We start from the raw sequence: 27882 nt of genomic DNA, 5'->3' as shown, positions 1-27882 counted from the left end.
TTTAAAAAAGACACTCTCTATCACCAGTTTTGAAAAATGTTTGGTTGAAAAATGAAAATGACTTGGCACCCATAACACAGAATCGTCTCAGATTGTGACAACATCTCACAGAGATGCTAATTACAAGTCTCTTTAAAAACACTGGAAGGAAACATTTAAAACTGCTGCCAAGTATGTCCTGTTCAAAAACCTGGGGTCAGTGCGGTAGGGCCGCAGGAGTGAAACGCACGGCACGCACGGCTGAGCCTCTCTGCTGCACTCCCAAATGCCAAGGCTCCGACAAGTTCTGAGCCTGCGCTGTAGGTGGCCAGCCCCAGCCCCCAGCACACCTGCCCGACACCCAGTCCCCAAAGGATGGACCCCTCATCCACCTGGCCCGTGAAGGGAGAGGAGCAGGGTGGGTGACACAGCTTTCCCTGGAAGGGAAACCAGACAGGGGGAAGGAGGAGGGGCTGTGTGAAGGAACACAGATCTTTGCATGAACAGAGCGAGCGAGGCTTGGCATTTCAGAAGGAACAAGGAGGGCGGACGGGGGGTTGGGTTCTGCCAGGACAAGAGGAAACAGGCCATCGAGTCAGGTAAGGGAGAGGAAGAGCTACCCCACCCTGCACCCATGTTTGTCCCACTTCACCCAGCACTCACTGTCTCCAAGACAAAGAACAGGCCACAGGTGTGTGTGTCAGGTGACCAGGTCACCTTTGACATAACCCAAGCCAAGACCTCTTAACAGGAGCACAGGAGCCCGCCACAGAGGTCAGCGTGCAGCTTACAGCCCTCAAGTGCTCTGTGGAGGGGGGTCCATGCATAAAGCGTCCCAAGGCTAGGCAGTGGCAAATGGAGTCCAAGGGGTCTGAAGTCTTATCCAGGAAATTTCCTCCTTCTCCCTTTCCTCTTCTAACTTCCCATTTCCCCCAACACCTATCACGACTCTGCACTGGCAAGGAGGTGGGCATGGGAGAGGGAGGCCACCATGCCATGGCTGAGGGACACGAAGCAAAGACAGGGAGAGAGGGGAAGGGGACAGACTCAGACAGTCCAGCCCACGGCAGGCTGTGGGCTTTGGCACCAGGGACATTTGGGACCAGAGCATGCTGCACTGTGAGGTTGCCTTGTGGGGGCATGTCCTGTGCACGGCAGGGCGATGAGTGGCATCCCTGGCCTCTATTCACTAGATGCCCACTGCACCCTAGACTCCCAGCTGTGACAACTAAAGTGTCTCCAGACACTGCCATATTCCCTGGGGGAAAAAAGTGCTGGGCTTGAGAATCACTGGTCTACGGCATCAAGAACAGAGGACAAAAGGCAGCGACAGCAGTGCTGAACAAAGCTCCCACAAGGAACCCCTTCAATTTCCCGACACAGATGGTCTCAGGACATCCTGAGATTCCTGCTGAAAGCCTTGGAGCCCCACACACAAGAGCCAGAGCCAGGAGTTAATGCTGAGCTTCACCTGAGCTCACGGCTTGGCCTGCCTTGCCCCCAGTCCTGTCTTCTGCACCGAGATGTCCTTTTGTCTCCCGAATGGTGGAGTGAGGTGGGCGCAAGCAGCGGCCATGCTCCTCATCTTATGGGGGAGGATGCTGAGGCTCGGTGGGTGGGTCTCACATCTGGAACTGACCCCAAACCCCTAGACTATATGTCCTGAGCAACTACATTCAGGTTACTCATGCCAAAGCACTGTCTCAGCAAATCTGCACACACTTAAGGAATTTATAGTTTTAAAGCACTGACTTAGGGCTAATGGGAGCAATCAGTACTAATGAAATGATCACCTCCTCACCACCCACATATTAAGTTAATTGATTCATTATCCCCAGGCGCTTTTCTCCCCGTAGAGCCTCCTAGGGTCAGGTGGTGAGGTCTGGTTTTGTTTCAGGTGCAGGGAGACTCTGAGAGGCACAAAGGAGCAAAGATGTCCAAGTCGGCAGTGGAAGGAGCCCCAGGCTCTGCCTGGCTTTGCTCTGAGTCTCTGTGGCCCATCATTGTGTAGGGCTCTTGGTAACCCCTTGGGAAGCCAGGTGGAGCAAGCCCGGACTGAGGAAGGGGCATCTATGCATGGACACACACTGACCCCAAATGCAGAGATGACGCCAACCCTCACACAGAAGGACCTGCAGATGCCCCCCATGGGTTCAAACATTCAGCACAGGGCGATTCTGGAGGGGCAGGGGGTGAAGTTGGGAGGGAGTTTGTAGGGGACCAAGGGAAGGAAAGCAGATGACTTCAGCTTGGAAGCCAGCATGAGCACAAAGCCACCAAGTGGGGGGCCCGGGAGCAGGTACCTTTATGCTTTTTGGCAGCGCCCGGCTCCGAGACACTCATGGAGCTCTCTGACAGCTCATCACCGTCGGGGTCCAGCAGGACCTGGCTGCTCCATGCTGCAGGCTGTGGCTCCTTCTCCAAGTCCCAGGAGTCTAGCTCGTCCTCCTGGGGCTTGGGGGCAAGGGATGCCTGGGCTGACTCGGCTTCCTCTGGCGGGGCAGAGGCTGCCGTCCTCTCCAGATGGGATGGGGCGTCCTCCTGGTGGGTGCTGTCCACAGGGGCCATGTAGCCCTGCATCAGGGCAGCGTCGTGGTCCTGAGATAGTGAGGTCTGTCAGGGGCAGTGGGGAAGATGACAAACGATACATGAAAGGAAGGGAGGGTTTGAAAAGACCTGAAAAGCACTCTCCAAAGCATTCTGACAGCTGATTTCAAAGTCTCAGAAGATGCAGCAGCGGGCCTCAGAGAAGGCGCTCATACATCACGGCCGTTGCTCATGCTTGGGCTCAAAAAGGTCTCCCTTACAGCCAGGGCTCAGGCCCCCGGGGCTTAGAGGTTAACCCTCTTCCTCCCGCAGACGGGCCTAGCGATGGGAGCGTTTGTGGCAAGCTGCAGAAATGAGATGCGAGAGAGAGAGTCCGTCCTGCAGAGTCCACGACAGCATAAAGGAAATGGCCATGGTGTTTCGGGTTTAGCTGTCTTTGTTCCTACACATGTTTATGTTACCTGCAAGTGGAAATTCACTAGCACATCCTCTCAAAAATCATATTTTGTGTAAAAATATTTAAGCACCAAATGAACCTCTGAGAGTCGGGCTAGCTCTTCCTTGGAGGGGGGAAAGTTTGGGGAGGGGGGCACAGGGGCTACCTGAGGGCCAATCATGCCGTTCTTGCTGTGGGTGGCAGTGACACAGGTGTTTGCTTAGGGACAACTGTGCTGTTCTGACTTAAGTGCCGGCCTGTGTAAGCGCCCACTGACTCAAGATTAGATAATCTCCCCGTCTCTACTAAAAAAAATACAAAAAATTAGTCGGGCGTGGTGACGGGTGCCTGTAGTCCCAGCTACTCGGGAGGCCGAGGCAGGAGAATGGCGTGAACCCGGGAGGCGGAGCTTGCAGTGAGCCGAGATTGTGCCACTGCACTCCAGCCTGGGCGACAGAGCAAGACTCCATCTCAAAAAAATAATAATAAAGATTAGATAATCTGAGCACCAATAAAAATAATCACTGCAGTGGATTCAGAACATTAAATACTAAGATCCAGGAGTTCCTTGTGATTTTTAAATACGATCTTAGAAAAAGTATAGGGGAGATGACCATGAGTCTTGTCCTTATTTTGCTCATTCATTCACCCAAGACCAAAGAAAACCCAACTACTGGGCCCCAGACTTCCAGAGAGGTCATGGATCCCTGCTGAAGGCCCCCGGAGGAGCTCAGGAAGCTCCAGTAACACCACCCGCCTGCCTCTGGGATGTGGGGCAAGGCCACCCTCTGGGTACGATGGCAAGGCTGATGACTCATCTCTGGCACCTCCGAGGTCCTGTTCTGGCCCGTCTCCCAGCCACTGAGGAATCCATCTTCTGCGTGCCCTCTGGCCCACCCACCCACTCTTTTGTCCAGAATTCTTCCTCATCCCCCTCCTACTCCAGATCAAAATCTCCCAACCCTCCCTCCACCTGTTCATTTGGAAATGTCAAAAAAGAGTAAGGGCCAGGAACAGTGGCTCACGCCTGTGATCCCAACACTTTGGAAGGCCAAGATCACTTGAGCCCAGCAGTTTGAGAGCAGCCTGAGCAATGTGGTGAAACCCCATCTCCACCAAAATTACAAAAATTAGCCAGTCTCATAACAAATTAGCTGGTCTCAAAATAAATAGATAGAGAAAAAATTAAAAATCAATTTAAAAAAATGTAATAAAAAGAGTAAGGATCTGTAACAGGGCCCTTCACCTGAGGGGCTGGTCTCTCCGCCACCGGAACCACATGTCCGCCACCACCTGCTCTGAGCAGACATCCCGGAGCAGGAGAAGGGGAAGAAAGGGAGTGCGACGTCCACGGGGGACACCGCAATGTTCATTTCTCTCTGATTACAAAAGGAATAAACATTCACTGCAAAAAAGTAAAAGGCTTTGGAAACGTGTCACGTGGAAAGTGAAAGTTCCCCGTGACTGGGTGGTGACGAGGGCAGAGGTTCTGTACCAAAGGGGAGCCTTACATCATGTTCCTCTCTTTTGATAATTTTTCTTGAAATGATTTGCCAACCTCTCAACGTGTAAAGCGTCCCTGATTAGAAAGTCTCCCGTGTCCTTGGTGAATAGGATAAACTGCATAAACACAACACCACACATGACTCCTTTGTGGGGTGAGGAACATAATTTGACATTTGTAAATGGAACTCTCTGGACGTTAACCAAGTGCTTGGGCTAACTTCTTCAAAGGGCAGAGGAGCAGCAGGTCACTGACAGATGCAAACACTTCCCCAGCCACCACGATGGTACCTTGGAGATCCCTGATATGATAATAGTGCTTTTCTTCCGTGGCGACTTGAGTTTCAGCTTTGAAGATTCACTGAGCTGTCGAATGGCAACTTCAGCCACTGGATCCGAACCATTCAACACCAACAATTCTGCCAGAAGGAAGGCAGTGTTAAGCTCATCAGCAAAAATTAAAGACTTCCATGGGAACTTCCAGGGATAACGGAAATGGTCGATAAGCAATGGTTAGCAGATATTTTCTAAAAAGGGCCACAGAGTAAACTGTTTGGGCTTTGTAGGTGGTCTCTGCGACAACTTCGCAATGCAGCTTTTATCGAGTGAAACCAGCTAGAGACCACAGGTAAATAAATGAGCATGGCTGGGTTTCAGTAAAACTTTATTTACAAAAACAAGTGACGGGCCAGATTTTTCCTACGGGCCATAGTTTGCTGTTTGCTGACCCTTGGTCTACAACTTGATTCCCTGGGTGGTTACAAGATACTCACTGAAGTGTCTGCTTAAGATTCACCGATTTTATTTATTTAAGTTATATCTGAATAGAGTTGATGGAAAATGGCAAAAGCAAGCAAACAACAACAAAAAAATATCTAACCCTTTGGAAGATTTTGAACTTTGAAAGGCAAGGTAGTAACTCCTTTTCCCTCCCAAGAGTGGCTAAACACATAGAATAGTAAATAGAGCTATGAAGGGCCAGTTAATAAAAGCACTTCCTTCCCCAGGTTAATAACAACACACACCAGCCAACATCAATAGAATGCTTACGGCAAACCAGGTGCTGTTCAGAGAGAGAGCTCTGTGCACATTCTCTCATTTACTCCTATTCCGCACCCCATGAGCAGGTCCCTCTTTTTATCCCATTTGACCATTGCGGAGGATTTCCAGCAGCCAGGAGGCCCCAGAGCTGCGATGAACAGCAGGTCTCTCTGACTCAGAGCTGATGCTTGTAACTTACACTTTCCTGCTCAGGTAAAGTCAAAATGACAAAGCTATTAAAGTAGCAGGATGGTAAAAGGAACTTCTGTCTCAGTTCTGGCCATGGCCTGAGGCTTACAGATGCTGCATTTCCAAAGGGAGTCAAGATAAGACCACAGAGGCCAAGAACCAGTGACAACAGTGACACCGGCGAACAATAAATAGATACTTGGTCTTCCTCCCTGGTTCCTGGCACAGAGAACCAAAAAAACCCCTTTGAATTCCAGAGCCACTGAGCTGGGGCATCTTTCTTATTCCTAATAAGCCCCTGCACCCCACTTGAGTGAATGCTAATGCGGACGGGCACTGGATGTCAGAGGCACCAACCCTGTGGTTAGAAGGCTGGAACTTTCTGCCCTCCTCTTGCCTGTGGGGAAGGGAAAGGGGCTAGAGACTGAGTCCAAATCACCAAAGGCCAATAAGTGAATCAATCATGCCTACATATCAACTTATAGAAGCACCATAAACCCCTAAATGACAGGGCTCAGGGAGCGTCCAGGTTGTGAACCAACGCATGCATGTACTGGGAGAGAGGCGACTCCACGGAGATCAAAGCTCCTACGCTCAGGATCCTTCCAGACTGTGCCCTGCGCCCCTCTTCATCTGGCTGTGCATTTGTGTGACAATAAACTGGTAAACCCAAGTAAAGTGTTTCTCTGAGTTCTGTGAGCCATCATAGCAAATTACAGAACCCGAGGAGGGTGTCATGGAAACCCCAATTTGTAGCCAAGTGGGACAAAAGTGTGGTAACCTGGGGACCCACTATTTGTGCCTGGCATCTAAAGTGGGAGGGTGGTTTTGCGGGGCTGAGCCTTTCACCTGTGGGATCTGAGCTAACTCTAGGTCATGCCAGAATTGAATTAAATTGTAGGACACCCAGTTGGTGTCTGCAGAGAAACAGAAAATTGCTTGCCATAGAAAATCTATATATTTGGCGTCAGGAGTGTTGTGAGCACAGGAACAGGTTTTTGTTTAGCCACTGACCCACACTGAGAAGAGAGAAGTGTTGGAGAAAGGAGTTGGGGAGGACTCCTCAAGAGAAAGCTGTGCTGTGATTCCCAAAGCCACCAAGGGAGACGCGTCGGGAGAGCGTCCTCCTCACGCCAGGCCCAGTGCTCCTGTTCAGTCCCCCGAGAGCCCGGTCCAGGTGCCAGGGACAGCCTGGACACCTGCTACAGCGCCTGGCTGCACCGTGGCAGGTAAGCCTGGGGGCCGGCTCCATGGCCCGTGCACCAGAACCCACAGTGGGAACATCAGCCTGGGTCTTTTAGGAGGGATCCTGCCCAGGTGACGGGACCCCACAGCATGGGCAGTGGGGGCACTGCCAGGGGAAGAAACTGAGGAAGGGGCATCAGGGGCAGCGGCAAAAGCGTCAGAGGCATGAGTACCAGAGCGGCTCCATCTCAAATAAGGGCTGGGCAAAATGAGGCTGGGACCCCCTGGGCTGTACTCCCAGGAGGTGAGGTGTCCTTACTCACAGGATGAGCTAGGAGGTCAGCACAAGACACAGGTCACAAGGACCCTGCTGATAAAACAGGATGTGGTCAAGAAGACGGCCAAAACCAAGACGGCAATGAGAGTGACCTCCGGCTGTCCTCGCTGCGGGTGATACACTAAGGATAATGCATCAGCATCCTAAAAGACACTCCCACCAGCGCCACAAGTTTGCGAATGCCGTGGCAAAGGCAAGAAGTTACCTGTGTGGTCTGAAAAGCGGAGGAACGCTCAGTTCTAAGAAATCCCCACCCCTTTGGTAGAAAACTCGTGAACAATCCACCACTTGTTTAACATATGATCAAGAAATAACCGGAAAAATAGCTAACCAGCAGCTCTTACGGGTTCTCTGCCTACAGAGTAGCCATTCTTTTATTCCTTTACTTTCTTAATAACTTGCTTTCACTTTACTCTGTGGACTCGCCCCGAATTCTTTCTTGCACCAGATCCAAGAACCCTCTCTTGGAGTCTAGATCAAGATGCTTTTCTGGTAACAAAAGGAGGGGCAGGGCCTGAGTCCCAGAACTGCAGGTGGTGGACCCAGCAGGGTAGTATCCAAAACACCATAAAACCTCCCACAAGAGGAGGACGCGGTGATAAACTTTCACCAGGCTGAGAATCCAACACCACGTTAAGACAGTGCCCCTCCAGTGAGAACTTTCCACCTCCCTGACTGCCCCACCTTGCCCAGTTGTGGACCCGGCCAAGGTCAGACACAGGACTCAGCGAATGCAGGAGAGCTAAGCAAGAAGGAAGCATCCATTGCCCCTGAGAGCAGGTCACGAGGAGGCGAAGGGAGAAAGTTAATCCCCAAATTTAGATTGCGCAGTGATTTAATAAGTCAGTAAGTCATCTCTTCAAAAATGTCTATTACCTGAAAGTGACCATAAAATAGGAAATTTGCATTTCCTATTCATAGTGACCATTTCCTAGTAGAAGGGAAAACTACTTCTACTAAGCTGGTCTAAGCAGAAAGTGGGAAATAAAATTAAAGTGACCGTGATGATGATGTCCCGAGTCCTACTTATTTGCTATTAATGTAGCTAGCGTGTTGTGCAAGAGAAAAATGATCAGAAATTCTAAAACGCAAAGTCTCAGCTGGCTTTTTATCTTGTTAAAGCATTCCCTAAAATGTAGCAGGAATATGAATGCCTGAATGCCACTAATGGTCTCTGATCAATTTGGAGTTCCCTTTTCTCCCTCTCCTTCACTCATCACTCAATAACAAAACAAAACCAAATCAAAACCTTTTTTTTTTTTTTTTAAGAGACAGGGTCTCGCTCTGTCACCCAGGTTGGAGTGCAGTGGTGCAATCTCGGCTCACTGCAACCTCTGCCTCCCGGGTTCAAGCAATTCTCCTGCCTAAGCCTCTTGAGTAGCTGGGATTACAGGCATGCGCCACCACGCCCAGCTAATTTTTGTATTTTTAGTAGAGATGGGGTTTTGCCATGTTGCCCAGGCTGGTCTCAAATTCCTGACCTCAAGTGATCCACGTGCCTCAGCCTCCCAAAGTGCTCAGATTACGGGTGTGAGCCACTGCACCAGGCCCAAAACAACTTTTTCCAAACTCTGAAAGGAAAATACTTCATATCAGAACAGCCCAAAAGGCCCAAAGGTGCTAAGAGGGAGAGTGATGTGGGCATGTCTCAGTTACCTGTGTCTGAAGAAGAGAGTGTTTTGCTGACGGGGGCGCCGCGGCAGGCGATGGCCTGGACAGAGATGTCCTTCTCGATCACCTTCACCTTGATGGGGGTCTTCACCGGAGAATCTGCCAGAGGAAGATCCTGATTACAAAGGCGGCCCCGTGGCTGACTGGATCAATAGTTACCGAAAAGTGAAAGGACAGCCCTCACTGCAACTCTGGTGTGTGCAGCTGGTAAAGGCAAAGCTTAACGAACGCCGTTTTGAGGGGAGGAGGGGCAGAGTGGTGTCTGGAGTCCAGGTTGAAATAAAATTTCAGAAACATTTCAACTAAGCCAGAATTTCCCATTCTATTTTGCATCCCTGAACTGTGCCAACTCACGTACTCTGGGAGGATAATGCTTTTGTACAAGCAGAGATGCAGTATGAATTTTGAGAAGTAAAGCATACGCTTATACAGAAACTTCTGTCTCCAAGGCAGTGGCTGCGGAGACAGGTACAGAATTCAGCTGGATCTCAAATGACAGCCAGTCAAGCCTTCTAGCAAACGATTTTTAACAGAAGAAAGTCCACTTTGAACTTTTCAAGAAAAAAGTGTGTGCTGTCCCCACGTACAGGTAATAGAGTTTGTGTTTTGTTTTGTTTTTGTTTTTTTTTTCTTTGAGAAGGAGTTTTGCTCTTGTTGTCCAGGCTGGAGTGCAATGGTGTGATCTCGGCTCACTGCAACCTCTGCCTCCTGGGTTCAAGCAATTCTCCTGCCTCAGCCTCCAGAGTGGCTAAGACAACAGGCATGTGCCACCACACCCAGCTAATTTTGTATTTTTAGTAGATGGGGTTTCACCATGTTGGTCAGGCTGGTCTCAAACTCCTGACCTCAGGTGATCTGCCCACCTCGGCCTCCCAAAGTGCTGGGATTACAGGCATGAGACATTGCACCCAGCCCTATAATAGAGTTCTTAATTTAACTTAGTTGGAGTTACACCTAAGTGCAACTATTTACACTATCTAGATTTTAGCTTCAGAATATACCATGGGAATTGAACCTTGTTTCAGTTTATTGCATATGTGTTCGGCCGAAGAGAAAGATAACTGTCATCCAATAACAATAACAAACTAAGCACAAGTGTGGCCAATCAGCACCCTTCCTGTGCTGTGAGATTTTCCTAACACTCGGTGCTGCAGGCTCCAGAACTCTGCAGTCTGTGGGGGAAAGGTGGTTACAGGCAGGCGTCACGCACAAAGGTCCTCGACTGCATTCCTGTTGTCTCACCAGAGCTCAGCGGGGACGCCCTCCCCACGTCAACACGAGGCTTGGTCTTCACAGCAGTGACAGTAGTGACCACAGTCCCACAGGGCATCACCGTGCGGTCCTTTTCTATTTTTGCAGCAGGAACAGGGGGAGGGATGGGCCAGGACTTCAATTCACCGGGTTCTATGTAAGAGAACTGCAGAGAAGACGCGTTACTTGTTTCTGGTTTTGTGGAAGTTGCACAGGCTGATCAGCCACGTAATGCTGCCTTCTTGTGAAATAACCATAATTCATAATTCCTTCCCTTAAGGTCACTTAGCATTTCCAATTAAACTGGATATTCCCAGAATGGACACAGACCCAGCCTTACACACAGCCAGCTCAACACGTAATGATGGCAACAGAATAGAAGCTGGGGAACCAAGCAAAACTTTGAAAGGCCTTTTTGGGGTAGGCCCATAAAATGGCATCCTGAAAAGCTATCTCCTCCAACAGACAACTCAATTGTACAGTGGACAGAACGTGCTCTATTCGAGTCTGGTCCTGCGTACGATGAAACAGCATCTCCTCTTAGAGGAGGTCTTATTTCACGCAGAAGCAGGAGTGAGACTCTGCAGACATAAGTGAAGACGCTCCTTGGGCAAGTGCCCCAAGCCGGAACCCGGCCGCGGCGGACAGCCTCGCCCTACCTCTGCTGTGACCGAGCCCAGCACTGAGCTGCCGCAGGCAGACCCGCTGGTCAGCGTGAAGCTCTGTGGCCCAGAAGGCTGCTTCTTAAATAAATCCAAAGGAACCGTCGCCGTCGCCAGCAGACCTGAAAAGACAGGAGACAGGCAAGGGGTGCCGCTGATGTTTCCCGGGGTTCCGTGAGAATGGAAAGGCCCACACGGCCAGCAGCCGGAACACTGTGCTCCTCACGTGCATCCAGCCCACTGGAAAGTGCTCACGTTTCAGAACGTTTTAAAAATGTCGATGCCATAAAAGACAAAGAAAGGCTGTGGAAACGCTGCAGGACAGAGGATGCCAAGGCAATAAGACAGGCAATGTCCGGCCCTGCGCTGGAGTGGAAAGGTCACCGCTCTGAAGGACATCATGGGGTCGTCCAGTGACAAAAACTGGAAGATGGGCATAAGCTAAGGAATTGCAGCAATGTAAATTCAGGGAGCTGACAACTGTACTGTGGACACAGCAGAGAGTATCTCCATTCCTAGGAAAATATACACTAAAGAATTGAGGATAAAGGGCCAAGATGCATATAATTTACCCTCAAGTTGTGTGTGTGTGTGTGTGTGTGTGTGTGTGTGTGTGTGTGTGTGTGTGTGTGTGTAAAAAGAAAATGAGTATGGGGAGAGAGAGAGACCAAGCATGAGCACAAATAGTAAAGGAAACTGGGCAAATGTTAAGGATACGTGAGTTTCAGTAAAGGTTATGTGGCTATTCTTTGCATTGTTTTTGTAAAGTTCGAAATTTCATAGATTGCATCAGGCTGGGCTAGAATGAAATTTGAGTGAGGCCAGCAGGAGTGGGGACCCAGGAATGGGATCAGAAGTTGACTTCTGGTAAACAGCACCCCCATGCTGTGCAGGTCCCCGACCTGCGTTACGCTTCTCTCTCGGGACTCTTATCTCGTGGGCATCCCAGTTTTCTCGGGACTCCAAAATCAAGGAAGTCGCCTCAGGATTCTTGCTAACAACTAGGATATAAAACTAGTTAATTGGGAGAAATAACAACCTTCTCACTTTAGGAGGTAACCAAATGGCTTGATTTTATTGCTGGATAGGCTGGGCAAGGGCTTCTCAATTTTGGTATGTTTATGGGGAGAGTTTTACAATCTAAGAAAATATTTGTATCTTTAAAAACCTAACAAATATTGAAACTACTGATGTGTACATACGCACACATACAGGCCCACGTTCATTCTAGTGTTTTAGTGACTTTACCTCTAATTGTTGCTTTCTTGTGTATAAATCCTGAGTTCAATTTAAACCTCTGTAGTTTATTTTACAAGGAAAAACCCAGTGAAATTCATACAGGCAGTAGAGTAGGGATGAAAAACTCTGGAGATAGAAGGGGGTGATGGTTGCACAACAGTGTGAAGGTACTTACTGCCCCTGAACTATGTACTCAGAAATGGTTAAGATGATACATTTTATGCTGTTTATCTCACTGCAGTTAAAAGGTTTTGTTTTTTTTGTTTTCCAAAAAAAGGAGATCTCTTGGGGCTAGGAAGGTTCAGAACTACTTCTCTATGCCAAGAATTGTTGCATAAAAGATTTTGGATTTAAAAAAAAAAAAAAACAAACAAAAAATCCAGTTGAACATTTCCCCAAAATGTATGACCTTGTTAATAACTCAAATTGCCTTTCGACCAAACATTCCCATGGGAAAACCGAAGTCATTTAGAGGAGGGGTCAGCTTCCTCTGCTGGAACTCCCACCGCCCTTTCCTGAGGGCCAGGTCATGCAGCGGAGGACCTTTCCAGAGGGCGGGGCCTCTGTCCTCCTGCTCAACCCACCTTCTGAGGATCGCCCAGCCTCTGAAATCTGCAGGTGTAACTCCTTCGACTTGGCATTCAACTCGCTTTGGAAGAGAAAAAAGTTATGAGTCCTAAAAAATGCAATGCTTGATTCTTTTTATGAAATAGAGTATTTTTTCTCATTATAGAAAGGAAGACAAAGATGTCAATATTTAACAAACCACCAAGACGTATAAGCAAAAAAAAAAAGGAAAAAGTTATCTGCAACCTCCCCATTCGGAAACAGTTACTGTTAATATTCGGTGACTAGCCTTCCAGAGCAGTCAACAGGATGTTCTGTGATGACAGTGACAGAGGAGCTGTCAAATGCGGTAGGCACAGAGCACTGGAGAGGTGGCCAGTGCAAGCTGAGGAACTGAACGTCATTTTTAAAAATTTCCATTAATTTAATTTAAAGAGACACATGTGGCCAGTCGCTGCCATATTGAAAGCACAGCTATATAATGACCTAAAGACAAAATACGGAACATGATATACCTCCCTCCTTCTTCATAATCTATTTATTTTCATTAAAAAGGCATTAAAAAAAAGTAGAGATGAAGTCTTGCTACGTTGCCCAGGCTAGTCTCGAACTCCTGAGCTCAAGCCACCCTCCCACCTCGGCCTCCCAACGTGCTGGGATTACAGGTGTGAGCCACTGTGCCCAGCCTGTAACCTATTCTTTTAACCAAAAATTTTGTGGATGTCTTTCTGTATAACTACAGAGCAACATCATGTTTGATGGGCCTCTAGTATTCTGCTCTTTGGCCTTAGGAGATTTTATTCAGCCAACTCTTTACTGAACAACCCTTCTTAATGTGTTGGTGGTCCCCAGTATTTCATAACTCTACACAAGCTGAGAGGCACATTCTTACACATATATCTTTGCACGCCATGTGACTAGTTCCTTAGGAAAACTCTAATTGCCTGTCAAATGGCATGTGCATTTGAGAGGTGTTTTTCATTTAGGCCGATTAATGGCATCCAGAATGCTTATTCCCCGTGACACCTCCAATGCCGTTATCACTCTCTTATCCTTTACCAAGCTGTGAGGTGGAAAAATGACCTCTCTCTTTTGCTGAAGTTTGCATGACTTTACTTATTTCTGAACATCTTTTTAGAAGTTTATGGCCGTTGGTAGCTCTGGCTTTTGTATTTCCAGTTCAGGAATTTTGTTCAGTTTTCTAAGGCAGCTGTCATCTTTTCATTCATGATTTATAAAAGCTACACACACACACACACACACGGGAAATTTTCTTCCATTACTTTTTCTAATTGTTCATTTTTTAAGGATTAGATTATGATTCATTTTAATACTTTGGTACTCAGCTAGTTCATTAAATGATTATGTCTATTAGTTTTTAAAATATTCATTTCTACCTCATATCCATTATTCTAATAGCTTGGGTTGATTTTCTTGCATAGTCTTGATATGCAGTCATATCATCTCCAAGCAATGATTGGTCTTGCCTCTTCCTTTCCGGTATTTGTGTATGGTTTTTTCCCTTATCTAATTGCATTAACCAATACTTCTAGAACAAAACAATAGGCATCCTTCTCTTGATTTTAGTGAGTCTGCTTCTGGTATTTACCATTTATGGTGATTTTTAAAATCTTATTAAAGAAGTATCCATAAATTTTGTTCTAATTAAGTTTTTAAAAATTAAGAATGGGTATTAAATGTCACTGAATGTCTTTTGGACATATGTAGAGAAAATACATTTATTTTCTCTTTTGATCTAGTAATACAATGAACACCATTAACAGATTTCCTTACGTGAAAGCACACGTACATCCTTACATTCCTGGTATGAACACAGCTGGCTTTACTTTTCATGTGCTGCTAGATTCTGTTTGATAATATTTTATTTATGATTCTTACACCATTATTTATGCATGGCCTACATTTTTCCCTATCTCTATTCTTTTTTTTTTTTGGAGATGGAGTCTCACTTTGTTGCCCAGGCTGGAGTGCAGCGGTACAATCTCAGCTCACTGCATCCTCTGAATCCCAGGCTCAAGTGATTCTCCTGCCTCGGCCTCCTGAGTAGCTGTGATTACAGGCACCTGCCACCATGTCTGGCTAATTTTGGTACTTTTAGTAGAGACAGGGTTTCATTCACTATGTTGGCCAGGTTGGTCTCGAACTCCTGACCTCCACCCATCTCAGCCTCCCAAAGTACTGGGATTACAAGTGTGAGCTACTGTTCCCAGACTTTCTTTTTTTTGAGATAGGGTATCTCTCTGTCACCCAGGCTGCAATGCAGTGGCACAATCACAACTCACTGCAGCCTCGATCTCCCAGGCTCAAGCGATCCTCCTGCGTCAGCCTCCCAAATAGCTAGGAGTACTACAGGCAAGGCAAGGACCACCATGCCCGGTTAATTTTTTAAAAACTTTTAGTAGAGAAGAGGTCTCGCTGTGCTGCTCACACTGGTCTTGAACTCCTGGGCTCAAGCGATTCTCCCGTCTCTGCCTCCCAAACAGCTGGGATTACAGGCATGAGCCTCTGCGCCCAGCCCCTTTTTCTATTTTCTTCGTTGGGTTCTGGATTCAGTCAGAGGTTCCCTCCGTTTTCACCCTGGATGATGTGTGTGTCTGAAAGAGACCCCACGATGGCTCCCTCTCATCCTATCGGGGCAGGAGGAGAAAACTGACTCTAAGAGCTGCCTTTACAACGAAACCCATGTTTGACCTAAAGCTACCTTTAAGATGCTTAAGACATCATTTGTTGTTAACTGGTTTGGTTTAGTGTTTTAGCCTAAACGGTGCTGCAGAATGATTTCAGGATTTGGCGATCCTGAACAGATACGGCCGTGGACACACAGGCCCATAACCCGGCCGGACTCACAAGGTGAATTCCTCTTTCCACGTGAGGTCCGGAGTGTTTTTCGTCAGGGTGCTGGAGAACCTCTGAACAGGATCGTTCAGCTGCACGACGCACACTGCGTTAATGTGGCCTGTAATTAAATAGAAGGGCATCGTGTTGGCGTTTATTTTTATTTTTTATTTATTTATTTATTTTTTGAGACGGAGTCTCGCTCTGTCGCCCAGGCTGGAGTGCAGTGGCGCGATCTTGGCTCACTGCAACTTCCGCCTCCAGGGTTCAAGCGATTCTCCTGCCTCAGCTTCCTTAGTATCTGGGATTACAGGCGCACGCTTCCACGTTCAGCTAATTTTTGTATTTTTAGTAGAGACGGGGTTTCATCATGTTGGCCAGGCTGGTCTCGAACTCCTGACCTCGTAATCCACCCGCCTCGGCCTCCCAAGGTGCTGGGATTACAGGCATGAGCTACTGCACCCAGCATTATTTTTATTTTATTTTTTAAATTGCATGAAGACATTTTATGCATAGAAAAAAAGGCTAAATTAAATGACTGAATACCCGCTTCAGAGAGTGGGAATTCTTTTCTTTGCCATTTTCAAATGCTCATAGCACCAGCCTTTATTGGAGTTAAATAATTTTTTCCCACATTTGATATCAACAGCCCTGGGCTGTTGACCCCAAGTGCCTCGCCCCCCTCCGTCAGTGCTGGCCACAGGTGTGGGATCCCAGGGGGACCCTTCCCGAGAGGCAGCACCATTATATACAGAGGCATGGTCCCCACTTTTAGACAAGACTAACAGTTTGCTAAAGCCTAAACATCCGTTCACGTTGACTCCTAAATTTGGAAACATACCTCACAGAGTTCCCATTTCCCGACTTACACCAGACAGGTGCTGTATCTGATACTAGTCAGGGTATTTGATCCAGGTAGTAGGACATGTCACTAGTGAACAGCTGTTTCTGCTTTGAGACAATGCTTCTCCCTGCAGCACAAAGTCCCCAGTACACTGTGGAATCAGTAATTGCTGGAATGTGTGGACGCTGGACCACGCAGCAGCAGGGTGAAGCAGCCTCCACACATTCGCTACTGAGCTTTCAGTCACTCTTCAAGAGAAGACTCAGACCCAGACATGGGGACATCCAGCAGAGGCAGGAACGGGGCCTGGCCTCAGGGCAGGTACGTGTGAGAGCTGGGACCCCAACTCTGACCGGCCGAGTCCAGGGAGCCCACTTTTAGCCACTAAGCAGTACAGGCTGAAAGAGCAACATGCGGGCACTTTTACCAAAAAAAATCCTCAACAGCTAGCTCTGCACAGTCTCAGTTGCTAGATGTGGCCCATTTGTGCTTTCGGAACTGGAGGAAGCCCCTTGCAAATAAAGATAAGTCACCTTTAACATACTCGGGCAACACAATTCGCTCCTGTTCTTGGCAAAATGGAGTCGCGGTGTAAAGAGGTGCCCTGGCCTGAGTGACTCTGTGTCTGGGGCCTCAACAGTGATTCAGAACCACACACAGAAGGGGTTATCCATTCTGTGTTGCTTGTCTTGGTTCCAACAGCAGCCATGGTCTCCCAGCATCGGCGTTCCGAGTGTGGCCGAAGCCATCTGATGTCCATCAACTCCCTACATCCCCCTTCACCCACTTTCTAAGAAAGCAGAATCTCCAGCACTTTGGGAGGCTGAGGCGGGCGGATCGCCTGAGGTCGCGAGTTCAAGACCAGCCTGACCAATATGAAGAAACCCCGTCTCTACTAAAAATACAAAATAGCTGGGCGTGGTGGCGCATGCCTGTAATCCCAGCTACTAGGGAGGCTAAGGCAGGAGAATGGCTTGAACCTGGGAGGTGGAGGTTGTAGTGGGCCAAGATCGTGCCATTGCACTCCAGCCTGGGCAACAAGAGCAAAACTCTGTCTCAAAAAAAAAAAAAAAAGAAAGAAAGCAGAAGCTGCACCTTGGTCAGGGATGCTTAACACATACATACGGGTTCAATAGTTAAAAAAAAAAAAAAAAAAAAAAGGAAAGAAAAGATAAAAAAGGCAGGACAATGCTAGACAAACGAAAAAGGCCAAATCAATTATACTCCTTTCTCCCCTTGGCCTTCACACGTGCAGAAACAGGATTGGATTTTTTACCATCTCTTGTTCCCGTTACATTTTCAGGTGCTTTCTGCAACCATGGCAGGGCTCCCGCTGCACCCCCACAGGAGGAAGCCACCAGAGAATCCAAGGCCCCCCGGAGCCCCTGACTCTGCTCAGGGGCAGGAGCAGCCCCTCCAGGCAGGCAGGCTCCCATCATCACCTACCTGAGGCACCGGGCTCGCTGAGCAGCAAGGCGCCGATGTTCCTCACCAGTAGCTTTAGCTCGTGAGCCCTTGGAGGTTTAGGAGGACAGGATTCCTGAGCAGTAGATGGAGCACACTGTAAGTTCTGAAAAAATAAAGAGCACTTAATTTTTGGTCTTCATGGGGAGATTGAGGACCAAGGAAGTAGCCGCTGGACTCCTGTTATGGGGGGTGGTGGCAGTGGAGTGTCTACAGGAAAACCTGCACAGGGAGCCCGAGCTCTGGGGTCTGCTTTGAAACAATTTCCCTTCTCATGGGAAGGGAGGGAGCCAATGAGCCATCGCCATCCTCCTGCCTGGGGGCATTTTCTATCCCAAATACAGCAAGTACAAGCAGCAATGCATTCATCCACAGACAGGGTTCCCGAAACTTACCACAGGGGAAGATGGAGCTCGCTTTGCCATGGGTCTAAACTATCTGACCCGGGCAGGAGCTTAAGAGCATGAGGACCTCTTCTGCTGGCTGCGGGCACTCAAGGCCTGCTGGCACACAGCAGGACACCAGACAGATGGGAACAGCCAGGGCTGTCAGCCCACACCCATTTCCCACCTCCACACAGAGTCCAACGTCCACATGAGGAATGTCTATGCATACTGCAGCACTGCACAGGTGAGGGGACAGGTGAGGGGACAGAGGCAGGGCAGCTGGGACCAGCTTCCACCACATCACATCCTCCAACAGGCACCAGGGCATTTCAAACAGAAAGCACCCCCAAATCTGGAAGAGCCCAGCTTCAAACCAGCATTTCCCAAACTGGGTTCCACCTGTCACCCACTGCCAAGAGTGGTCTTTTTTTTTTTTTTTTTTTTTGAGACAGAGTCTCGCTCTGTTGTCCAGGCTAGAGTGCAGTGGTGCTATCTCAGTTCACTGCAACCTCTGCCTCCTGGGTGCAAGCAATTCTCCTGCCTCAGCCTCCTGAGTAGCTGGGATTACAGGTGCCCGCCACCACACCTGGCTAATTCTTTTTGTATTTTTAGTAGAGATGGGGTTTCACCATGTTGGCCAGGCTGGTCTCGAAATCTCCACCTCAGGTGATCCGCCCGCCTCAGCCTCCCAAAGTGCTGGGATTACAGGCATGAGCCACCACGCCTGGCCAAGAGTGTTCTTTTATTTTATTTACTTTGTTTGTTTAAGTTCTTTTTCTTTTTTTTAAAATTATACTTTAAGTGTTAGCGTACATGTGCACAACCTGCAGGTTTGTTAAAGAGGCTCTGTTCGTTGCAAGCATTCAGGGACCCAGACGGGCTTCTCGGAGGTGGCGCCAGCGCCCATGCTGTGAGAAGTTTTCAGGCAGAGACCCTGGGTGCTGATTTGACTGAAGACTTCTTCGGGGGAATACTCACTAATGTCTCAAGAGACACAGGTGTTCTTTCCCACCTAGAAAACACTGTTCTGAGCCAGGCACTTCTCAAACGTGAGCTGAGGGTGCTGGAGCCCAAGAAGGAATTGCCGAAGTCCCTGAAATCCAAGGACCTGAGCACTGGGGACAGAGCAATCTACTTGTCTGGGACAGAGATGAAATCTTTTTTTTCAGTTGCTGAGGGTGATGGTTAACTCTAAGTGTCGACTTGACTGGGCCATGGGGTGCCCAGATGTCTGCTCCGACATGATTCTGGGTGTGACTGTGAGTGTGTTTCTGGATGAGATTAACATTTAACTTGGCACACCCAATGATGCAGATTTTCCTGCCTCACGTGGGTGGGCCTCATCCAGTCAGTTGGAGGCGCAATGGAACAAAAAGGCTGAGTAAAAGGAAACTCCTCTTCCTCACTGCTTGAGCCGGGAAAGGGGCCTTTTCCTGCCTTCAGACTTGGACTGAAACAGTGACTCTTCATGGGTCTTGAGCCCAATGGCCTTTGGACTGGAACGTACATCACGGGCTCTTTTAGGTCTCAGGGCTTCAGACTCGAACTAGAATTACCCCACAGACTCTCCTAGAGCTGCAGCTTGCCAAACGCAGATCTCAGGACTTATCAGCCTTCATAACTGTGTGAGCTGATTACACACACACACACACACACACACACACTCCCATTGGTTCTGTTTCTCTGGAAAATCCTGACCAATATAATATATATATGCTATTTCGATTAAATAAACTGTACAAATTTATGGAAAAGCATGATTGAAGTTATGATCGTCTGGGTCCTATTCATGGATTCCAAAAATATACGGCTGTTTTATGAAGTTGCATACATTTTGACATTCAAAGTTGACTGTCATATTCAGAACAGTCACCTCTGATGTGAAATAAGCTACTGTGACAGAAATACTGAAAGGGACAGCACTGGGACTCTCCTCTCACCTCCCAAGAGGTACGGCCTGGTCCCCTCCATTTGGAGAGGCTGAGTGCCCCCAGGCCTCAGGCCCCTGGGAAGCCCCCCAGACATCCACACCCCTCCTGCTCTGCTCTGCTCTGCTGGCCCGGTGCCCCTTCTGCATATTGCAGGCTTTGGGAGAGTGATGGTGCTTCCTTATACTCTTGTGACCCCCATGGCCAGGGCTTGGCAGCAAACACTGCCATCAACTGGTATCTGTCCAGTGAAACAAAGTCTTCAGACTCTACCTACTGACAGCTGGTGATATCCGCAGACCAAGGACAGACATCACACAAGAATTTATATTTTCAAACTGACTTCACCAAGAGCTAGATAATAAAGATGGACATTATAATAAAGATGTATTTTATCATGCTACATAAAACCACTGCCAAAAAAATATATTTTTTAAACTTCAGGGACTATAAGTGCCTGTTTTACATAATCATGATAAAAAGATCGGCGTATGACTGAGAGAACTCACCTTAAACAAAGGATTACTGATGTGTTATTTAGGCCCATGAGGTTGACCAGGGCAAATGCTCTGGATAAGAATTTAACCAGAAGAGTGAGTAGCACCTTAATCAGATGGAATAGCGGGGCTCCAGCATGAGGAGGGAGGCAGGTGATATGGAAAAGGGGGTCGCACAGACGAGACTAGCCTCCTTTATCATGGGCCCCCAAAGGACACAGACCTCCAAGAGGCAGGAGCTGTCGCAGGCAGGACCAGGGCAGCAGGCCGGCCCTAGCCCAGGCTAAACCATCTCTGTCTATCCCACCCACCTGGCTCTGCTTGCTTTTGGGACAATGTTCTCAACACTGGCTGCTTTCCCAGGTACCTTGGTCCCGGAAGGATGAGGTCTAGGCTTCTGAAGGGACAGGGAAATGTCAGGTTTTCCTTCCACTTCATGAAGCTTTGCAGCCCCGTGCTCCAAACCTAAGGTTTTATCCCACACCCACCATCATTATCTCCAGCAAGCACCCAAGCCATCTTGGCTCTACCATGGGAGGTGGAGGAACGCTGGAAACGCACACGGATTCTCCAAGAGAGGTGGGCCATGATGCCTAACGGGGTTCAGATGCACCCACAGCACCCAGATGAATTTACCTGAGCTTCCTTTACAGTCGTGGGCTTGGTGATCAGAACCACTGATGGAGTGGCAGAACCAACCAAATGCTTCAAGATGTCCTTGAGAGTGTCAGACATCGCGCTTGTCTCAGCCACCTGGTCCTGGTGAAAGAGGAGAAAGTTGACGAATCGACTTTGCAAGCCCATTCCCTGCTCCCAACCTCATGTCTTCAGGTGACTAAAATCATGCAAAGTAGGAAGGAAGGAAATTACCTTCAGATTTTAGCTCTGTCTTTGCAAAAACTGTGGAAAGAAAGGAGGCCCTGCCCTTGGAAGCAGCCTTCGGACTCAGCCCAAGTTACGAGTGCAGCGCCCTCACCGTGGGAGAGAGGGCCTGATCGTCAGACATGGCGGAGCGTCAAGTGGGTACCTACGGTGTCATTAGCCTTGGCTGCATATGAGTGCTAAAATCATCCCCAGCCAATTAAACCCGCATCTGGGGTGGGGCAGGGAAGGCTTTGGGGTGTTTTTAAATGGCCAGGTGACTGCAGGTGCAGCTCAGGTGGGAACCCTGCATCCGAGCCATCAAAGCCATCCCCCGGCAGGCCCTGCCAAGCCAAAGGGCCCATCCACATCCTGAGAGGCCCAAGCCAGCCCCAGAAGGGGTGGCTGGGATAGGGAAGGAGGCCACCAACACCAGCCATGCACTCAGTTCCCCACCACAGACTGTCCTAACATATGTGCGTTCTCACACCAATGGAAGAATCATAAAAACTTACGGACTGACCTCCCCCAGTGCTTTGGGCTGGATATTAACGGCCATTTCCGGCACACTGATGAAAGACCAGCTAATCTGGAGGTCCTCTCTCTTCTCCTTCATGTGGAACTCCAGCTATTAAAAACAAGTTATTAGAGGGCCACTCTTTCCACCAAAGCCTTAATGTGCATGTGCGTGTGCATGTGTGTGTGCATGTGACTGTGTATGTGAGCACGTGTGTGCATGTATGTGTGCATGTGAGCATGTGTGTGTCCATGTGAGCATGTATGTGAGTGCATGTGAGCATGTACGTGAGTGCATGTGTGTGCATGTATGTGCATGTGTGGGTGCGTGCGTACGAGCATGTGTGCTCATGTGTGCATGTATGAGCATGTGTGTGCACGTCAGTGTGAATGTGTGCGTGTGCATGTGTATTTGAGCGTGTGCGGAAGTGTGCGTGTGAGCATGTGTGCCTGTGTGTATGTGTGCGCATGTCTGCATCAGTGTGCATGTGTGTATGTATGTGTGTACCTGCTCATTTATTCACATATTTTCACAGAAAACTGCTTAGCTTTCCACTTGGCACACTATGTGCTTTCAAAATGGAGAGCAGGACCCCAAACTCTCTTTACCCCCTGCCCTTCCTGCCCCTTCTCTGGCCTCAACCTACCCCTCAAAGAGGAGCCTCAGCATTGGTGGTCGACAACCAGATGTCACCAAACCTTGCAGTCTATTTAGCATAAATAGTTTGCTGTGCTTTGCATTTCTCCTTCTGGGAGTATCCACAAGGCATAAAGGAAAGAGGAGTCAGAGAAGGGCCCAGGGCGCCTCATTCTAATCCTGGGCGTGGGCTCCCCCGCCCCACACTCACACAGCCCTGAAGATTGTGTGCGGCACAAAGTCATCTTTACTGTCTCTTCCCGGGGCCGCCACGGCAGCCTCTAACTGGACTTCAATCTCTAAGGATGCCTCATCCCACCCTGTCCATTTGGGAGACAGAACAGCGGCCCCCAAAGATGTTCGCCCCCTAATCCCTGGAACTTGTGACTGTGAGACCCTACAGGGCACAGGAGACTTGGCAGGTGCGCCAGGGGAAGGACTTCAAGATGGGGAGATGACCCTGGGTCCTTCCGAAGAGCCCAGTGGAAACACGTGAGTCCTGAAGAGTGGGGGAGCACGGGAGAAGAGGGGCCAGGGCATGTGACGTGAGGACTGCAGGCATCCCTGCTGGTGTGGAGGTGGCAGAAGGCACCCTGAGCCGAAAAATGGGGTGCCTCAAGGAGCCGGAAATGGCCCTCCACTGACAGCCACAGGAAAATGGAACTCAGTCCCGTAATCCCATGGAATGAAATTCTACCCACAACCCCAAAAGCAACGAACAGACTCCCCCGTGACTGCCGCTAAGGCAGGCGCAGCCCTGACAGCTCCTGGATTTGGGCCTGGCCGGACACCCGGCCTCCTTCGCGATGGCATCACCAATCTGTGCTGTTTCAAACTGTTCAGGGTCATTTGTTTCCACAGCCATAGAAAGCTAATATTGCATCCTTTATTCTTCAGCTAGATGCTCCGTCCAAAGCAAAAATCTTAACTTTGCAGATCTCCATTCCTTCCCCACTCCTATACAAAAGGGAAGAACGACTTCAGACTATCTGAGTACGTGGACTCTCACCTCATGCTAGAAACAGGGTAAGAGAAAAACGATGACTGCTACTTCATAACCGTCTCCAACCTGCCTTCCTTGTCTGGTAATTCTAGGAAAAAATTAGGTAATTCTAGTGGAAAAGTGCACTTTAATTGTTTCGACACAGACGGCTGAGTCGATGGAGACCACTCTTGTGTCGCTGGTTGGAGGAACATCAGAGAAGCGGGAACGCCTCCTGCCGCTAGCATCAATTATTTACCCATCTCTAGCAGCTGCCTCTGCGCTGAGAGGTAACCCACATATTGGTTTCTAACTGTGTTAACAGATCAAAGATACAATTGTGTTCCTTCTGTGTGAGCTGCTTAAAATGGCATGAACACTTTGATATAATAAACACAGTGTCAGAAATGACATTTCTTCATTTGTGTTTGTGATCCTCTCTGGTCTCATTCAGTTCCTAAACATGCATCAAATGTTGGGTAAATATGACCCAGACTTTGCGGGTTATTTTCCAATCACATTGTCCCAAACATCCAGGGGATGTAGGAGAGCATTAACGCCTCACGAATCCATGATGCCAACTCTTCACCTCTTCAGTTCCCTCAAAGGGGGTGCTGCTGGAGTGGGGCTGAGGAACTAGGGGGTGGATTTCAGAAAAAAGCCACTTAGGTAGCCAAGAAATCTTGTTAGTGCTGGCTATTTAAAACCATGCCTTTGTAGGAAAAGCATACGGGATGTCATCTTCCCTTGCGATTGGGAATTCTGCATGACTTGAGCTCATCCCCCAAATTAGGAGTCAAGTCCAAGGACACGGGAGATGAGACAGGGCATTGAACTGGCAGTGACCCCTGAAACAAGCTCAGGCATCTGCAATTTTTAAATACCAGCTAAAGAGGAACTCCAGTGAATATCTGGCCGGATGGGAAAGATGCACAGCTCTCTGATGATTTGGGCAACCAAAGTCTCACTGGGCTTATTGTAACTATTAGAGATCCATAAGTCTCTCTATAAAATTATAGAGATGTGTATAATTATATATATGTCTTTATTATTACGTCTATTATGAAAACATGGAATAAAGGTAATACTAATTTTTTAACTTGTAAAAATAATAAGGGGGTTCTTTTTAAATCAACTTTGTCAAAAACTGAAAAGAGGAATGCCCCACCACAGCCGCTCAGCTGTGTTTCCAAGCTGCAACCAGCGCTGGATTCGGAACCAGAACCACTTTTCTCCTCTCAGATGCCACCTGCCTTATCATATCCGTCAACAACACCCTGCCTCATTCAAATGCCCGAAAGAGGCAACCCCTGAGTTTATTATAAATGTATGTGTGTCTGTATGTGTGTAGTGTGTGTGTGTAATGTGTAGCGTGTGTGATCATTTCCTACATATAAAATCCTATATGGAAGATTACAGTTTGAAAATTATGACATGAATGATAATTAATAAAAACATGAATGTTACAGCCCTGTGACTCACACCATGCTCACTCTTCACATTTCTGAGAACTGTGACAGGTCTCATAACTTGCAAAGTCTACACATCTTTACCTGTAAATGGAATGGGGAGAGCTGCACGTCGTATAGCCGGCATTCAACACCCGAGGCAGGCGTCTCGCTGACCAAGAACTGAATAGCCTGGCCCACCACGTGACAGACCACCACCTGGAGGAGGCACAGGTAAGGGAGAAAACTGTGTTCAAAACAAAGGACAGCGCATACATATGCATTTTTTTTTTTTTTTTTTTTGAGACAAGGTCTCACTCTGTCGCCCAGGCTGGAGTGCAGTGGCGCGATCTCAGCTCACTGCAACCTCCACCTCCCCAGCTCAGGCGATCTTCCCACCTCAGCCTCCTGAGTACATGAAACTACAGGGGTGTGCCCCCACACCCACCTAATTTTTGTTTTTGTTTTTGTCTTTTTTGTAAAGATGGGCTGTACCTATATTACTGAGGCTGGTTTTGAACTCCTGAGCTCAAACAATCTTCCCATCTTGGCCTCCCAAAGTGCTGGGATTGCAGGGCCACTGCTCTCAGCTGCCATAGGCATCTTTTTTTTTTTTTTTTTTTTTTGAGACGGAGTCTCACTCTGTCATCCAGACTGAAGTGCAGTGGAGCAATCTCGGCTCACTGCAACCTCCGCCTCCCTGGTTCAAGCGATTCTCCCACCTCAGCCTCCCAAGTAGCTGGGATTACAGGTGTGTGCCACCATGGCCAGCTAATTTTTGTATTTTTAGTAGAGACAAAGTTTCACCATGTTGGCCAGGCCGGTCTCGAACTCCTGGCCTCAGCTGATCTACCCACCTCAGCCTCCCAAAGTGCTGGGATTACAGGCGTGAGCCACCACGCCTGGCCTAGGCATTTTTATATCAAAACAATCTGGACTTTATACGTTAGCAATGATACAAATTTAGAGTTTCAAAGTTGGATAAATATTCAGATCAAAATCTTTTCTATAATATAGGTTGAAAACCAGAAAAAATGTTTCAAATCTTTGCTTCCTGATGACTTTCTTAGGAGCTAAAGTCTTGATCAAATCTAGTTATCACGGCTTTCCACATATAATACAGTCTTTTTCCTTTTTTTTTTTTTTTGGAGACAGAGTTTCACTCTGTCACCCAGGTTGGAGTGCAGTGGCACAATCTCAGCTCACTGCAACCTCCGCCTCCCGGGTTCACGAGATTCTCCTGCCTCAAACTCCCGAGTGGCTGGGATTACAGGCGCGTGCTACCACTCCCGGCTAATTTTTTGTATTTTTAGTAGAGACGGGGTTTCACCATTAGCCAGGATGGTCTCGATCTCCTCACCTCGCGATCCACCCGCCTCGGCCTTCCAAAGTGCTAGGATTACAGGCATGAGCCACCGTGCCCGGCCAACAAAGTCTTTTTCTTTAAATATCATCTTGTTCTATTTCTCCACAATAGCTGATTTTTAATTCCCCAAATGTTTCCACATTCATACACAGTCAAAGCCATTAGCCATCTTCTTTTGCTAAAAATGAGTCTTAAAGAGAAAGTAAGTTATAGATGTTACAAGTAAAAAAAGTTTTCTTAAATTACCCAGAACACAAGAGGTTGCTTCCACCTAAATAATTTCGAGGCTATCATGGTTTTCAAAAAGGAGGGAGTAATTGGAAAAACATACAAAGTATCCAACAATTGCAAAATTATGCAGCCGTACCAAAACCAGAATTATAAAATGAGCTCGTTCAAGAACCTGTCAGACAGAGAAAGATAATAACATCAGGAATAAACCAAACTGTGGTTTCCTGACATAAATCATAAATCATACAGTATTAAGAGGGGTGATTTTCACAGCTACCATGGCACAGAGAGAGCTCTGGTTTCTGCCACAGATTCCTCTACAGAAGCTGATGTAGAATGAGAGGTCATTCTCCCCTCCCCACTCCCCTCCTGGGGGCAGAGGGCCAAGCAGACACGTGTGGGATAATTACCAGGCCAGGTGCCAGGTGTGCACTGGCCAGGAGGGGGAGAGGGGAGGCCAGGGGCACACTGGGCTGGACCACAGGGCAGGCACAAGGGGGTTCCGTAAGTGGCCAGTGTTTGGCCGAAAAGCAAGGCTACCAGGAGCTGAGGGTAAGTCAGACTGACTTCCTCATTCCCAAAAGAACCACTGACTCCACTGCAGGGAGTCACTGGACAGGAAGAGAAAATTCCTTAATTCTCTGGTGGATTTATCAGAATCTAAAATACCAAATGGAAAGATTATCAAAATAATTACTCAGTCGGGGCCTGCTATTCCCCCAAGTTCAGGGCTAGGACATTCCCCTGTACTTTCTCATCTGCTGGCTCCTGGCTGCAGCCAAGCCCTGGATCCAGCTCTTCCCACCACTGGCCCATCCCACTCTGGAACAAAAACGGAACCTGGGCACTAAGGCCTGGGCAGGGGTCAACATCCAATATCCACAACCAAATACCTCAATGCCACAGAGCTAGAAAAAGAAAATCCTGCCTTCTCTCAATATCGGCAGAAAGTCATGCAATTCTTTCTACCGGTTCTTACACCGCCACGTTCAGAAGACGGATTCACATGAGCTAATTACATCTTTCCATCATCTCCAGAGTTCACAAAGGGCCAGAACAAAAAAATGTTTGTATAAGAAATGTTGTCTATTCATGTTAAAAATAAATGATCTATAAACAGTCCTTTTCGGAGGAACATGCTTTGTGGCCAGATGAGTTACACGCACCAATGGCATGACACTGAGAAAATTCCCCGTCCTTGGTCTCAACAGCCCACGCCTTTTACTGCTTAAAGTAAAAAATAAAAAATAAAAATAAAT

General features: G+C 48.1%; 1 protein-coding gene across 1 annotated transcript in view; it reads right to left on the bottom strand.

Moving 5' to 3' along the window:
* C2CD2 (C2 calcium dependent domain containing 2) overlaps window positions 1–27882 on the bottom strand; it is a 69056-nt gene that overhangs the window by 12008 nt on the left and 29166 nt on the right. Inside the window, exons 3-13 of the mRNA XM_032174677.2 lie at window positions 25132–25245; window positions 21967–22071; window positions 21219–21341; window positions 17754–17877; window positions 15476–15584; window positions 12625–12689; window positions 10799–10923; window positions 10131–10305; window positions 8874–8987; window positions 4757–4884; window positions 2283–2592 (exon numbers count right to left, since the gene is read on the bottom strand). Of these exons, the coding sequence (XP_032030568.1) occupies window positions 2283–2592; window positions 4757–4884; window positions 8874–8987; window positions 10131–10305; window positions 10799–10923; window positions 12625–12689; window positions 15476–15584; window positions 17754–17877; window positions 21219–21341; window positions 21967–22071; window positions 25132–25245 (1492 nt within the window). The remainder of the gene's footprint in view (window positions 1–2282; window positions 2593–4756; window positions 4885–8873; window positions 8988–10130; window positions 10306–10798; window positions 10924–12624; window positions 12690–15475; window positions 15585–17753; window positions 17878–21218; window positions 21342–21966; window positions 22072–25131; window positions 25246–27882) is intronic.

Source organism: Hylobates moloch, unplaced genomic scaffold, assembly GCF_009828535.3.
Source record: "Hylobates moloch isolate HMO894 unplaced genomic scaffold, HMol_V3 SCAFFOLD_14, whole genome shotgun sequence".
NCBI lineage: Eukaryota > Metazoa > Chordata > Mammalia > Primates > Hylobatidae > Hylobates > Hylobates moloch.
This window is presented reverse-complemented; position numbering and strand designations above follow the sequence as displayed.